This window comes from Nannospalax galili, unplaced genomic scaffold (assembly GCF_000622305.1).
Source record: "Nannospalax galili isolate Female #2095 unplaced genomic scaffold, S.galili_v1.0 scaffold646, whole genome shotgun sequence".
Lineage (NCBI taxonomy): Eukaryota > Metazoa > Chordata > Mammalia > Rodentia > Spalacidae > Nannospalax > Nannospalax galili.
In genome coordinates, this window is record NW_008355279.1 from 3,030,094 (window position 1) to 3,042,577 (window position 12,484).

At 39.9% G+C, this 12,484-nt stretch overlaps 1 protein-coding gene across 1 annotated transcript in view; it reads left to right on the forward strand.

Moving 5' to 3' along the window:
- Positions 1 to 12,484, forward strand: part of Ak9 (adenylate kinase 9) — a 156,171-nt gene that overhangs the window by 86,367 nt on the left and 57,320 nt on the right. Inside the window, exons 23-24 of the mRNA XM_008852452.3 lie at positions 9,535 to 9,587; positions 11,996 to 12,208. Coding sequence (XP_008850674.1) covers positions 9,535 to 9,587; positions 11,996 to 12,208 — 266 coding nt within the window. The remainder of the gene's footprint in view (positions 1 to 9,534; positions 9,588 to 11,995; positions 12,209 to 12,484) is intronic.

Below are 12,484 nucleotides of genomic sequence, written 5' to 3' on the forward strand. Positions count from 1 at the left end.
ACGGTTTGTATTCTTTGAGTCATATGATTATTTTCTTCATTTCAATATCCTTTATTATTTTGGTCTTATTTATCTTTAAGGGCTTTCTGAATTGCTTTTAATCTTTGTAAAAGAATCGGCAATTTTTCTTCAGAGGTCATGCACCACCAGCTTTTTACTGACCTAGCTCTAATCTTTCGATCCAGGAAGGAGTTTCCCTAAGCCAAATAGTTTTTCCTTATACCAAACTTTAGTCTCAAAAGTACCTCGTTTAGTGTTAAAGTCATAAACTCCTGTAAAAGGCAGCAGGGCATCTATTGCGATGCTATCTTTTCCTTTGGGGGGAAACCAAGCCTCATTCTTAATCACAAATGCAAGTCCAAATGAGGTCATAGTCATAGGAGGAAGTCGTCTATCTTATTACTTTCATTTTGTTTCAATAACATAATAATTCTGCTAAAGGAAGAGATTTCCCTGGTTTAGTTTCCCATTCCATCATCAGAGTTGGTTATCAGAATACTTGAAAAAGAGAAGGTTTTACAAATTGCAAAAACCAGGAGTAACTGGGGAAGGGATGTCCACCAAAAGAGCAGTGGCCATCGGCTTTCGGCTGGAACTTTGTCAAACAGCACTCTTGCCAAGAACCACGGAACTCTTGGAGCCAGCACCTGAAGGCTATATAACAAGGAACACAATACCAAATAGGAAAAACCTCCCTTTGAGTTGTTGGACAGAAGAGGCTCCCAAAATAGCACAGGCTATTGCCACATCCCTTGGTTTTCTCCCAGAACTTTAAGGTAAGACTCTATTGCCGAAGACAAGACATGCTTCAAACATAGGACTTGTAGCAATGGAGCTGGAACTGTCCTGGAAGCCTCCTCCTTAAAGACTAGGTCTCATAATTCTAGAGGATACTGTGCAAGCTGCTAAGGGGGAAAATCTATCAATGGTCCATCCCAACTCCAAAACCTAATAACTACAACAGCCAACACAGCAAACTATCTCCATTGGCGCTATCTAGGGGGTAATCAACAGCTGTCTAATTGGACTTGTAGCCTTCTCAATGAGAGGGAATTCATCAGTGGTGCTGTAAGTATAGTGAAATACACATTCCTGGAGAGGTCATAGATTCTAGAGAAAACCCTATCTCTGTCATATCTTTAGACAAATAAAATTTCTTACTATATGATAAATATGAATCCTTATATTTACAAACAAGTATACCACACACCACTCATCAAAGAAGCTTCTTTTTACAACAAATGGAGGCTACTGCAGAGTTCCACAACACGTCACACACAGAGAATATGTGTCTGAGAGATACCCAACCCTAACTGGCACATCTACAGTAGAACTTTTACACTTAAGGCTCATGGAATATAGTGGAACGGGGTAGAGAGAATATGAGTGCACCTCTCAATTCTCACCACTGACGTTTCCTCATACAGCAAACTGCAATGCACACAGAAGGCCACAACTGGCTAAGTTTTAGAGAATAAGAGACTGCACAGTGCGTGTCCCTGGATAGGACTCCACCCACAACTCAGGGACCATTGTGGAAGATGGGGTGGAAAGATTTTAAGAGTCAGAGCTGATACATGAACATAAGGAAACAGAAACTTTCAGGCCGCTGGGAACTTGCTCATATGAACTTGCAACAATGGTGACAGCATGCACAGAACCCATGCCAACTAAACAAAACCCAGCATAGAACTAGAGAAATGGGAAGTAGGCCCCAACCCTAACCAAAGAACTGTTGTCAACTGATTACTGTTAGATGAGGGAGAGTAGCCTTCTTTAAGGAAGTGACTCTAGATAGGCTGATTAGACTCCAGTGGATGAACTTGCACCAAGGAACATCTGGGTACAAATGCTTGACTGGGTAGGACCTACCATATATGACAGAATGCATGAAATCCAGTGGGGGAGGTCTATGGGAGGGTGTGGATGAGGGAAGGGGGGTCTAAATTGTATTAAGATCTATTATATGAAATGCACAAAAACTCAATAAAATATATTTTAAAACTGCATTCTGTAATTTCAAAAGCATATGCAGAGGCATGGAAGATGACATAAACATAGAACTTAACCTGTGTGGTTTGAAAAGAAAATATGAAGTGAAGTAAATGTTGAATGGAATAATGATAGCTTAGCCATTGCAGAAGAGAGAACTTGAGAAATAGAAACTAACATGAAACAAAAGAGGGGGAAACCATAAGAACGCATTCCACGAGCATCAATGACCTGTGGAGCAATTTCACGCAGCCTGTCATGCATATGATTGGAATCCGCACAAAGTGTATGTTGGGGACATAGATATGTTTTTGAAGAATCAATACCTGCATATTTTCCAAAATCTGGAACAGTTTACAAACTCTTAGATTCAAGAAGCTCAGTGAATCCTAAGTATAAGAAATATGAAGGAAATAGCACTGAGCGCATCTATTCAAATTGCTTGGTTGACAGCATGCACAAGTCCTGTGCGAGCTCAAACCAGACAAAATCCCAACCTAGACATAGGGAAGTGGGTAAGAAATCCTGTTGTAGTTTACCCTCAATTGCTGTAACAAAACACTCTGACCAGAAACAACTTGGGGAGGAAAGTTCATCAGGGAGCCCAAGGTAGGAACTCAGGCAGGAACCTGGAGGCAGGAGGTGGAGCACAGGCCATGGAGGAACGCTGCTTACTAGCTTGCTCCCCTGGCCCCTGTTCAACCTGCTCTAAGGAACTTTTGGCAACTGATGGCTGCTGGGAGGGGGAAAGACAGTGTCGGGATTGGACTCTCAGTGGGCCCAGGGGATGAGCCCACACAGGGTACACAAATCAGACTCTATAGGTTGAGATATATATATATATATATGTACATTAAATTGGGTGGGGGCAGTGAACGGGATCTAAGTATCATCAAACTATATCCTATATCCACATCTTTAAAGTACTGAAGAGGAAGAAACAATCAATTTGTAATTCTATGCCTAGTGACACTTTAGTATAAAAACAAATGCAGGGGCTGGAGAGATGGCTCAGCAGTTAAGAGCACTGGCTGCTCTTGCAGAGGACCTGGGTTTGGTTCTTAGCACCCACTTGACGACTCATAACTATCCATAACTCCAGTTCCAGGAGCTCCAACACCCTCTTCTGGCCTCCATAGGCATTGTACGACATGATTGGACTTAGATACAGGCAGTATACACTCATACACATAAAATTAAAACAAATAAGGCCAGGCATGGTGGCGCTTGCCTTTAATCCCAGCACTCAGGAGGCAGAGGCAGGTGGATCTCTGTGAGTTCAAGGCCAGCTGGTGTACATAGTGAGTTCCAGGACAGCTGGGGCTACAGGGAGACCCTGTCTCAAAAAGACCAAAACAAAAAACAAAACAAAAAAAGAATTAAAACAAATAATTTTAAAACAAAGTCAAATTAAAGAGTTTTTAAGACACACAAAAACTGAAATAAATAAAAAGGATACAGATAGCTCCCCTGATAAATTCTGCTAAATGTTTATGGAGGAAATAAAACCAGTTCTACATAAAGCCTTTCAGAAAACTGAAGAGGGGACATTTTCCAAGTCATTTTATGAGATCAGTCCTATTCTGATACCAAAACCCAGATACATTAAAAGAAAAACAAACTGAAGACCTCACGAATGTAGATATATAAATTCTTAACAAAAGTTTAACGAATAGAAAATTTTAAATGCACCAAAAGAACAATGTGTCATATCTAAACAGAGTTTTTCCAGAAATTCAAGGTTGATTTGACATTTGGACTAAAATAAATGTAATTTATCATACTGACAAACTGAAGCTGAAGTCTATAATACTCTCTCCATAGCTGTAGAAAAAAGCATTTAGCAAAATCCAGTGCCTATTGCTGAGTTTAAAGAACTGAAGCTTATATATTTAAAATAGTTCATTACAATTACAAAAACATTTTATGAAAAATAGCAAATAGCAAATAAAAATCTCTTACATATTAAAAATAAAAATTATAGACCACCCAAAAAAGATTAATATAGGAGGGACACATAAGTCCCCATGCCTGTCTGAGGAGCTACAGTTGATGGCTGCTGGGGAAAGAAGAATCAGGTTTTTATAGAGGCATGGCCCCTAGTAGGTAGACCGTACTCCATTGGATGGCCCCATACCCATGCATGTATAGGCAGCACTAATTGGACTCTGTTAATAAAAGTAAAAGGCACGAAGTTGGGAGGGAGACATGGGGGGATCTGGGAGAAGTTGGGGAGGAGGGATAAGAAGGTGAACATGACTGAAACACATTGTATGCATGAATGAATTTCTCAAAAAATACATTTAAACACTATATTTTTTAAAGGGGGGATGGAGAGATGGCTCATCAGTTAAGAACACTTGCTATTCTTGCAGAGGACCAGGGTTCAGTTCCCAGCACCCCCATGATGGCTCCCAATCATCCCTGACTTCAGTTCCAAGGGCTTCAATGCCCTCTTCTGGCCTCCACAGGTCCCAGACACATATATAGCGCACATACATATGTGCAGGCAAATACTCATACACATAAAATAAAAATGAGGGGATGTTTAAAAGAAATGAAGGGAACTCTCAGCTTGATAAAATATATCTACAAAAATCTATAAGTACTGGCTAACATACTTTAAAAGTCAAATTCTTTTTCCTTAAAATCAGTACAAAGTGAGCACATTCACTCTTGCCTCTGTTTCCTCTCAGTCTGATTTGCTGCTTTTGATCTATTATCTAGTTTTACACAAATCCACACAGATACAACCCTCAAACTGAACTGATTCCACAGTTCTTCAAAATGTAAAATGCTTTGGGTTTGCTAGGAACACTACCCTTTACCAGCCAAATATCTTAACACCCTCTGTATGTCCGACAACCATATTCCAGGGACAGAATGTGTGGATGAGTGAGGTGTTGCTCCAGCAGTTTTACTACATGGGATTTAAAACGTGATCTAAAAGTATAGTGTGAAGAAATAGCTGCACAAATTCATGCCATCCTATTTTCATTATCCATCATTCTGTTTTCTCTTTCATGTATGTATGTATGTGAATTTTTGTGAGCATTTGTGTGCTCATGTGTGTGGAGTACTCATGTTTCTGGAAGCCAGAGGTCAAGCTCAAATATTGTTCCTCAAGTGCCACCTAGCATGCTTTTTGAGATAGGGTTTTTCACTAACCTGGAGCTCACTGAGTAGGCTAGGCTGGCTGGACAGTGAACTCCAGGGATCCATGTGTTTCTGCTTCCCCAGAGCTGGGACTAGTATATTCTCCCTATGCCTGGCTTTTTACATGGGTGTTTGGGGATCAAACTCAAGTCCTCATGTTTGTAGGGAAAGCACTTTGCTGACAGAGCTACCTGCCCAGTCTTTGTTATTTGTCTTAAATGATGCCATCAATTGAATTAAATTTTTGTCAGAGGTTCAATTCTTGAACTAATGATGGAATCAAGACCATGGGAAGCACACAAACAAAGAAGGATGGAGGATGGTCTCCTACAGGGCCATCCAGACCTGGGTAGTATTCTAATATCATTTCCTCAGTATGAACACTGAAAAACTTAAATGCATATGTTTTAAATAGATATTGCTTTTTTTTTTTCTAGGCTGGCCTCTATCTAACAGAGATAATGTCTGCCTCTGTCTCCATGTGCTGGAATTAAAGGTGTGTGTCACCAACACCAGGCTAAATATATTTTTCTATTTAACATACTTTTTTTAAATACAAGAGAGTTAAATAAGAAACCAACAATGAAAATATAGCCTAAACCTGAATAATCACTTTTAAATCACAACATAAAATCTTCGTGGTATAGCTAAAGTAAAAACAGAGTTATCAGAACATTCAATGCCTAGTTTAGTCTGAATTTCATATAAATGAATAATGTTTATGCATAGTGTAAATATATTTATTAAACAATTATTTTTATGTGCAATTCAAGCATACCTGAGGAACCTGGATTTTTATTTTTATTCACTAAAACTAACAACCCCACTTCAAGTGTATTTCTTGTAAAACTAGAAAAACTGGGGGGAAAAATCAAGCAGTCTACTCAAGATCATAGAAATGAGCACAACAGAATAATCCAAAAGAAAGTAGATAAAAAGAGATTAAAGCAAAAAAACTAGTGAAGTCAGAAAACAAAATAAAAGCATATCAAGAGTGAAAAGTTGATTCATTGACAAAAGCAATAAAGTATAGAAAATTCTGGCAAGAATTAAATGAAAAGAAGAAGCAATTAGTAACATTTTAAACAGAAATGTATACATAGCAGACGTTTTATGGTTGTTTGAGATAGGATCTCCCTGAAGCCACAGCAGGCCTAAAACTCGGGCTGGCCGCGATCTCACAGCTCTCCACCTGCCTCTGCCTCCTGGATGCTAGGATTAGAGACGTGCCCTGCTACATCACCAGATCTTTTTCAATTTCATAAATTTTCTTCATTTTTATTTTATGTGTATGAGTGTTTTGCTTGCATGTATGTAACTGTACCCATGTCATGAAATGCTTGTGAAGGCCAGAAAAGGATGTCAGATCCCCTGGAATTGGAGTTATGGGTGGTTGTTAGCCACCATATGGGTGCTAGGAACCGAACCCTGGTTCTCTGCAAAAGCAGCCAGTACTCTTCATTTACATATATATATGTATATATAAAATATGTATATATTATATATTTATGTAATTGAGACTTTGTAATTTCATACAACAGTTCTTAATCAAATTTAGACCTCCTCCCCTATCCATGCCTCCCCCATTCCCCCACTGAACCTCATGTATTCCACCATACATGTTAAGTCCTATTCATTCAGGCATTTGTAACCAAATGTCGTTCAATGTACATGTGTCCATTGGAGTGTAGTCATCCCATCTAAAGGTCATATGAAAGGTCATATGTAAGGCATACTCTCCCTCATCCAGCAGCAATCAGTCTCCAATAGTTCTCAGTCTAGTGCCAGCTGCTCAGCCAGCACTCTTAACCACCTAGCCATATTCCAATCTCTACATAGCAGATTCTTTTTTATTTAATTTATATAGTTTGTTGGTATTTAGATCCCTTCCCCTGTCCCAAACTCCCTTCACTGCCTCCCCATCTAATTTAATGTACTCTCATATAAGAGATGACCTGTAGAGTCTGATTTGAGTCAGTAAATGTCCTTCAGTGTGGGTCCATCCACTGGGACTATTAAGAGTCCTATCCCTGGGGCTGGAGAGATGGCTCAGCAGTTAAGAGCACTGATTGCTCTTGCAGAGGACCCGGGTTCGATTCCCAGCACCCACATGGTGACTATGAACCATCTTTAACTCCAGTTCCAGGGGAATCCAACACCCTCTTCTGACCTCCTCAGCATTGCACGACACAGGTGCACTCACATACATGCAGGCATTACACTCGTATACTTAAAATTAAAATAATAAATAAAAAAATTTTAAAAAGAGTCCCGTCCCTATAAAACACTGTCTTTCCCCCTCTCAGCAGCCATCAATTATCAAAAGTTCCTTAGGCTGGGTTGGTATTTCTTTCCCACGTCTAGGCTGGGATTTTGTCTGGTTTGAGCTTGCATAGGACTTGTACTGACCAGTAGTCTGGAAGACTGTTTCTTTATGGTCATCTACCCCCTCTGGCTTTCTCTTCTGCAGTGATCCCTGAACCTTGTGAGGCAGAGGTTTGAAAATATGTGTCTTGTTCAGGGATCAGCACTCTGTGACTTTTGTTCTCTGAATACTGGCCCATTGTGGGTCTCTGTGTTAATCATCATCTGCTGCAAAAAGAAACTTCCCTGGTGAGAGGTAAGAGATGCATTCATCCTATATGTACAGATTGCAGTAAAGATCTGTCACTTAGGGTTAAGCATCTCAGAGACTCTTATCCCTCTACATTCGACTAGTTTGGGAACTCTGGTCTCTATCTTTTGCAAAAAGAAGCTTTTTTGATGAAGGGTGAAAGGTACACTTGTCTATAAAAATGAGGTTGTATATTTAGAATAAAGTAAGAAATTACATTGGTCTAGGGATGTGACAAAGTAGCTTTTTATCTAGGATCTAGGACCTCGCCAGCTGTGTGTATTTGGCTATGTTTACAATATCACACATGAGTTCCCTTCCACTGAGCAGACTTTAAGTCCAATTAGACAGCTGTTGATTACCTCCAAAATAAAAGTGCCACTATTAGCCAGGTGTGGTGGCACACGCCTTTGATCCCAGCACTTGGGAGGCAGAGGCAGGTGGGACTCTGTGAGTTCAAAGCCAGACTGGTCTACATGGCAAGTTCCAGGCCAGCTGGGGCTACAGGAAGACCCTGTCTCAAAAAGACCCCCCCCCACACACACACAAAATGTCACTACTGCACCAATAGAGATAGTTTTCTGGGCCAGTTGTTGTTTATTAGGCTTGACGGCTGGGTAAGACCACTGCTTGGTTTTTTTCCCTTGGCAGCTTGTATAGTATCCTCTGCTAACCATGGGAGCTAATCTTCAAAGAGCAGGCTTCCAGGTCAGTTCCAGCTCTGTTGCTCCAAGTCCTATGTCCAGAATGTGACCTGTCTTCAGCGATAAGGTCTTACCTTCAAGTTCTGGGAGGTAACCAAGGACTGTAGCAATAACCTGTTGTTTTGGGAGTCTCTTAGACTATCCTGACTAGCTATACACATGTTCTGTGTATGTTTTTCAGTAGGGCTTTGAACTAATACACTCCTGTTTGGTTTTTAATACCATCTAAGCATTATTTATCTCTTCTCTTACTCACCTGTATAACCCTTCCTGCTCCCGCCTCAGTTCAAGTACCCCTTTCCCCCAACTTCCCCCCTAATAGCACCTGTATCCTACTATCCCCCTTTCTCAAGTTCCTCCTTCCCCTTTATCCTCATGGTTCCTTTCTATTTTCTTGACTCCTGAGGTTACATCAGGATATATATTCCCATCTAAGCCAAGATTTACAAATGAGAGACCACATATGTGGCTTGTTTTTCCTGAGGCTGTGTTACTTCACTTAGTGCAATGGTCTCTAGTTCCATTCATTTACCTGCAAATTTCATGATTTTGTTTTTATTTACCACTGAGTAGAACTCTATTGTGTAAATGTACCACATTTTCATTATCCATTCATCCGTTGAGGGGCATTTAGGTTGTTTCCATTCCTTAGTTATTGTGAAAGAGCAGCAGCAATGTGGCTGTACAAGTGTCTTTGTGGTAGGATGAGCCTATCGGGTATATGCCAAGGAGTGATATGACTGGATCATATACTAAATTTATTTTTAGTTTTTCTGAGTTCTCCATAGTGATTTCCACAGTGGTTGCACAAGCTTGCAATCCCATCAATAATGGACGAGGATTACTTGCAGATTCTTAAAGAGTTGTTTTAAATTGAAGGTTTTTCATTCTAACAAGTGTGAAAATCAATATTAAAACGATTTTACCTCCCCCAAAAGTCGCCTTCTGAAATTTACTCAGGAATATTGATAAAAGCTAAATAAAACAAAACAGAAGGGAAGTTTGCAGGTCATTTTAATACATTTTCATTGATAATTCCTGTGTTGTTTAAACTCTTCCACATTATAGGAAAACCTCAGCTGATTTTGTTTGAATACTCCGCTGTGAGTAAGAATGGTGCTGTGAGTGGCTGAAGAGCTGGCTCAGTAGTTAAGAGCACTTTCTGTCCTTGCAAAGGACCCGGGTTTGATACCAGCACCCACATGGCAAATAACACTGTCCACAACTCCAGTTTCAGGGGAGTTATCCAACACCTTCTTCTGGCCTCTGCAGGCAGTGGCTACATGTGGTACACTTACATACATGTAGGCAAAACACACATTAAAAAATAAAGATAAATAAGTAAAAGAAAAGAATGGTACAACTTTACAACTATACAGAAAATTATTTGCTGTTTCTTCTTTTGTGAAAAAGGCATGCTATAATTTACAAAGTCTTCTATTTTCAAAATTACTATATTGGTGCCCAAATATGTCTAGTTTTTATATATATAGCATTGTTTAGGAATAGTCTCAAGGTGTTCTCATAAAAACTGTTGAAAATATTTCCATAAGGACTGGAGAGATGGTTCAGCAGTTAAGAGTACTTGCTGCTCTTCCAGAGGCTAAATTCAGTTCCCAACACTCATGCCAGGTGACTCACAGCTGTCTGTAACTCCAGTTCCAGGGCATCAGATGCCCTCTGCCGGCTTTTTCAGGCACCCACACTCATGTGGCATGCACACATACAGATATACATACAAATAAAAGTAAAATATTTTTAAAGGAAAGAATGTTTGCACAGTACCAGAGGGAAAAAGCGAGAGGATTTTTACTCTTTATGCATTGTCTTGTGTTCAAAATTTTTATAGTAACTATTTTTAATATATTTCCTTTGGTTTAAATAAATTGCAAGAATCTTTAAAGGTCTTGTTTTTAGCACAAATGAATATATACATAAAATATTCTCAAATTATTGCTTGACTATATTCTTACTTAAAACAAAATGAAGGAGATCTTGGGGTAAATAAGAAGTTGTGACCCTGCCTCAGATTTTACTACTTAAAAACCATTTTCAATTCGAACTTCACTGTGTCTATAAGAGCTATGCTCACCTCAATTCTCAGTGTCACTTTATTTTTTATGAAAATTAAAAATATAGATTCTAGGGCCAGGTGTGGTGGTGCACGCCTTTAATCCCAGCACTCGGGAGGCAGAGGCAGGCAGATCTCTGTGAGTTCAAGGCCAGCCTGGTCTACACAGTGAGTTCCAGGACAGCTGGGGCTACAGGGAGACCCTGTCTCAAAAAGACAAAAAAATATATATATATATGTGTGTGTGTGTGTGTGTGTGTGTGTGTGTGTGTATTCTAAATTACAGAACTACGAGAAGCATGTTTAATTAATTAAACTAGCATAAGGATGTTTTGTGGATTATTTTGAAATTCATTGATTATAGATTTGTTTGGTGGGTGGGGGAGGAACAGCAGTTTGAAAGCAAACAGACCACTGGACTGCCTCTCAGGGAGCAAACAGCAGCAAGCAGGGGAAGTCAGACATCTTTTATAGGCAGTTAGGTGGTTGGGTAACTTTCCATGACATAGGCTGGGCAGTTTGGCTCAGGATTGGTTGGTCTCCCAATAAGCAGAGGGACTTTTCTGGGGCTAAGTTTGAACCCACAATTTTAGAATGTTGGGAGCTGCGCCACCATTTTAGGAGCATGCCAGGAACCTAACCCAATTCCAGCCTATTGTTAATGATAAGAGGTGACAGTGGTCTTTCTTTAGCTACTTCCTGCTGGACAGGGAAAGAGGGGGTGGTCTCAAAAGACTGGAACATCAGTCTGAAGTGTGGGGCCAAGTGGGCAGGCAGTGGTAGGAGACAAGCGAATTTGGTTAAGAGCATCTGGTTCACTGACCATTTGATCATCTCATTGATTCTGTCTTGAAAAAAATTTAAAAGTCATGGAATAATCATTATTATGAAAAGAATGATATCAATGGGTCGAGGAGGGGAAGGAGAAGTAAAAGCAAGAGTAGTTAGGCACAAATTCTAGGCAGGGAACTAGGAGAAGTCAGAACAGGGTGAATTTTCAAATCAGAGTTTCTTGACAAGGGCTTCCAAAAGCATCGATCTACTGCATTTCTCTTTATTTTTCCTTTGGCTGCCATGGACACACTCAGGATTAGCTTACATAAGATGTTATTTAGACAATTTCTCACTAATGATTTGTTCTTAATAAGAAAATGCTACTCAGGTGTAAGGCTTCAAATCCTGGCCGAATCAACTCTGAAGTCCCTACCTGCAGCCAAAAGGAAAATCCCACTATTCTTATCTAAAAATTAAATGCTGACTAAATTTCTACTCTCTCCCTGTCTAGAGGTCATTTAGGAGGGAACTCACACTGTGATTCTAGTCACTCCAACAACTATGAAAGTGCCTGAAAAGCAAATCCTGGTTATAGATTATTGTTCAAAGTGAATTGTTTTTAAATTCTTTTTCCATACTATAGCAAATGTCATTGATAATCTCTTAACTGAACAATATTTATAGGGTGAAGAAAAAATTAAAGAGAAAAGGAGGCATTTGGGAGATACAAAACACTTTTGTCCCGTGGTCCTCAAAGAAAACTTCATTCTGCAGCCAGGCAACACGGATGAGGCTGTGAGATACCGGGAAAAGATCTACTACTTTTCAAGTCCTGAGGCTAAACAAAAGTTTCTGGAGCACCCTGAGGACTATGTGGCTCAGAACGAACCATTAAAGGTAAAAACAATAAAAACTATATTCCTATCCTAGTGATGGCTCCCAAGTTCTCCCACTAGTGTGCTTGACAGTGAAGTCCCCAAACTCCTGAAAAGAACAAAGCTGGGCTCAGCGGTCAGGAGTGCACACTATTCTTGCAGAGGACCCAAATTCAGTTCCCAGCAGCCACATCCAGCAGCTCACAAGCACTTGTTGCTCTAACACACACACACACACACACACACACACACACACACACACTATAGTAACACTTTCTAAGTTTGGGGGCTGGAGAGA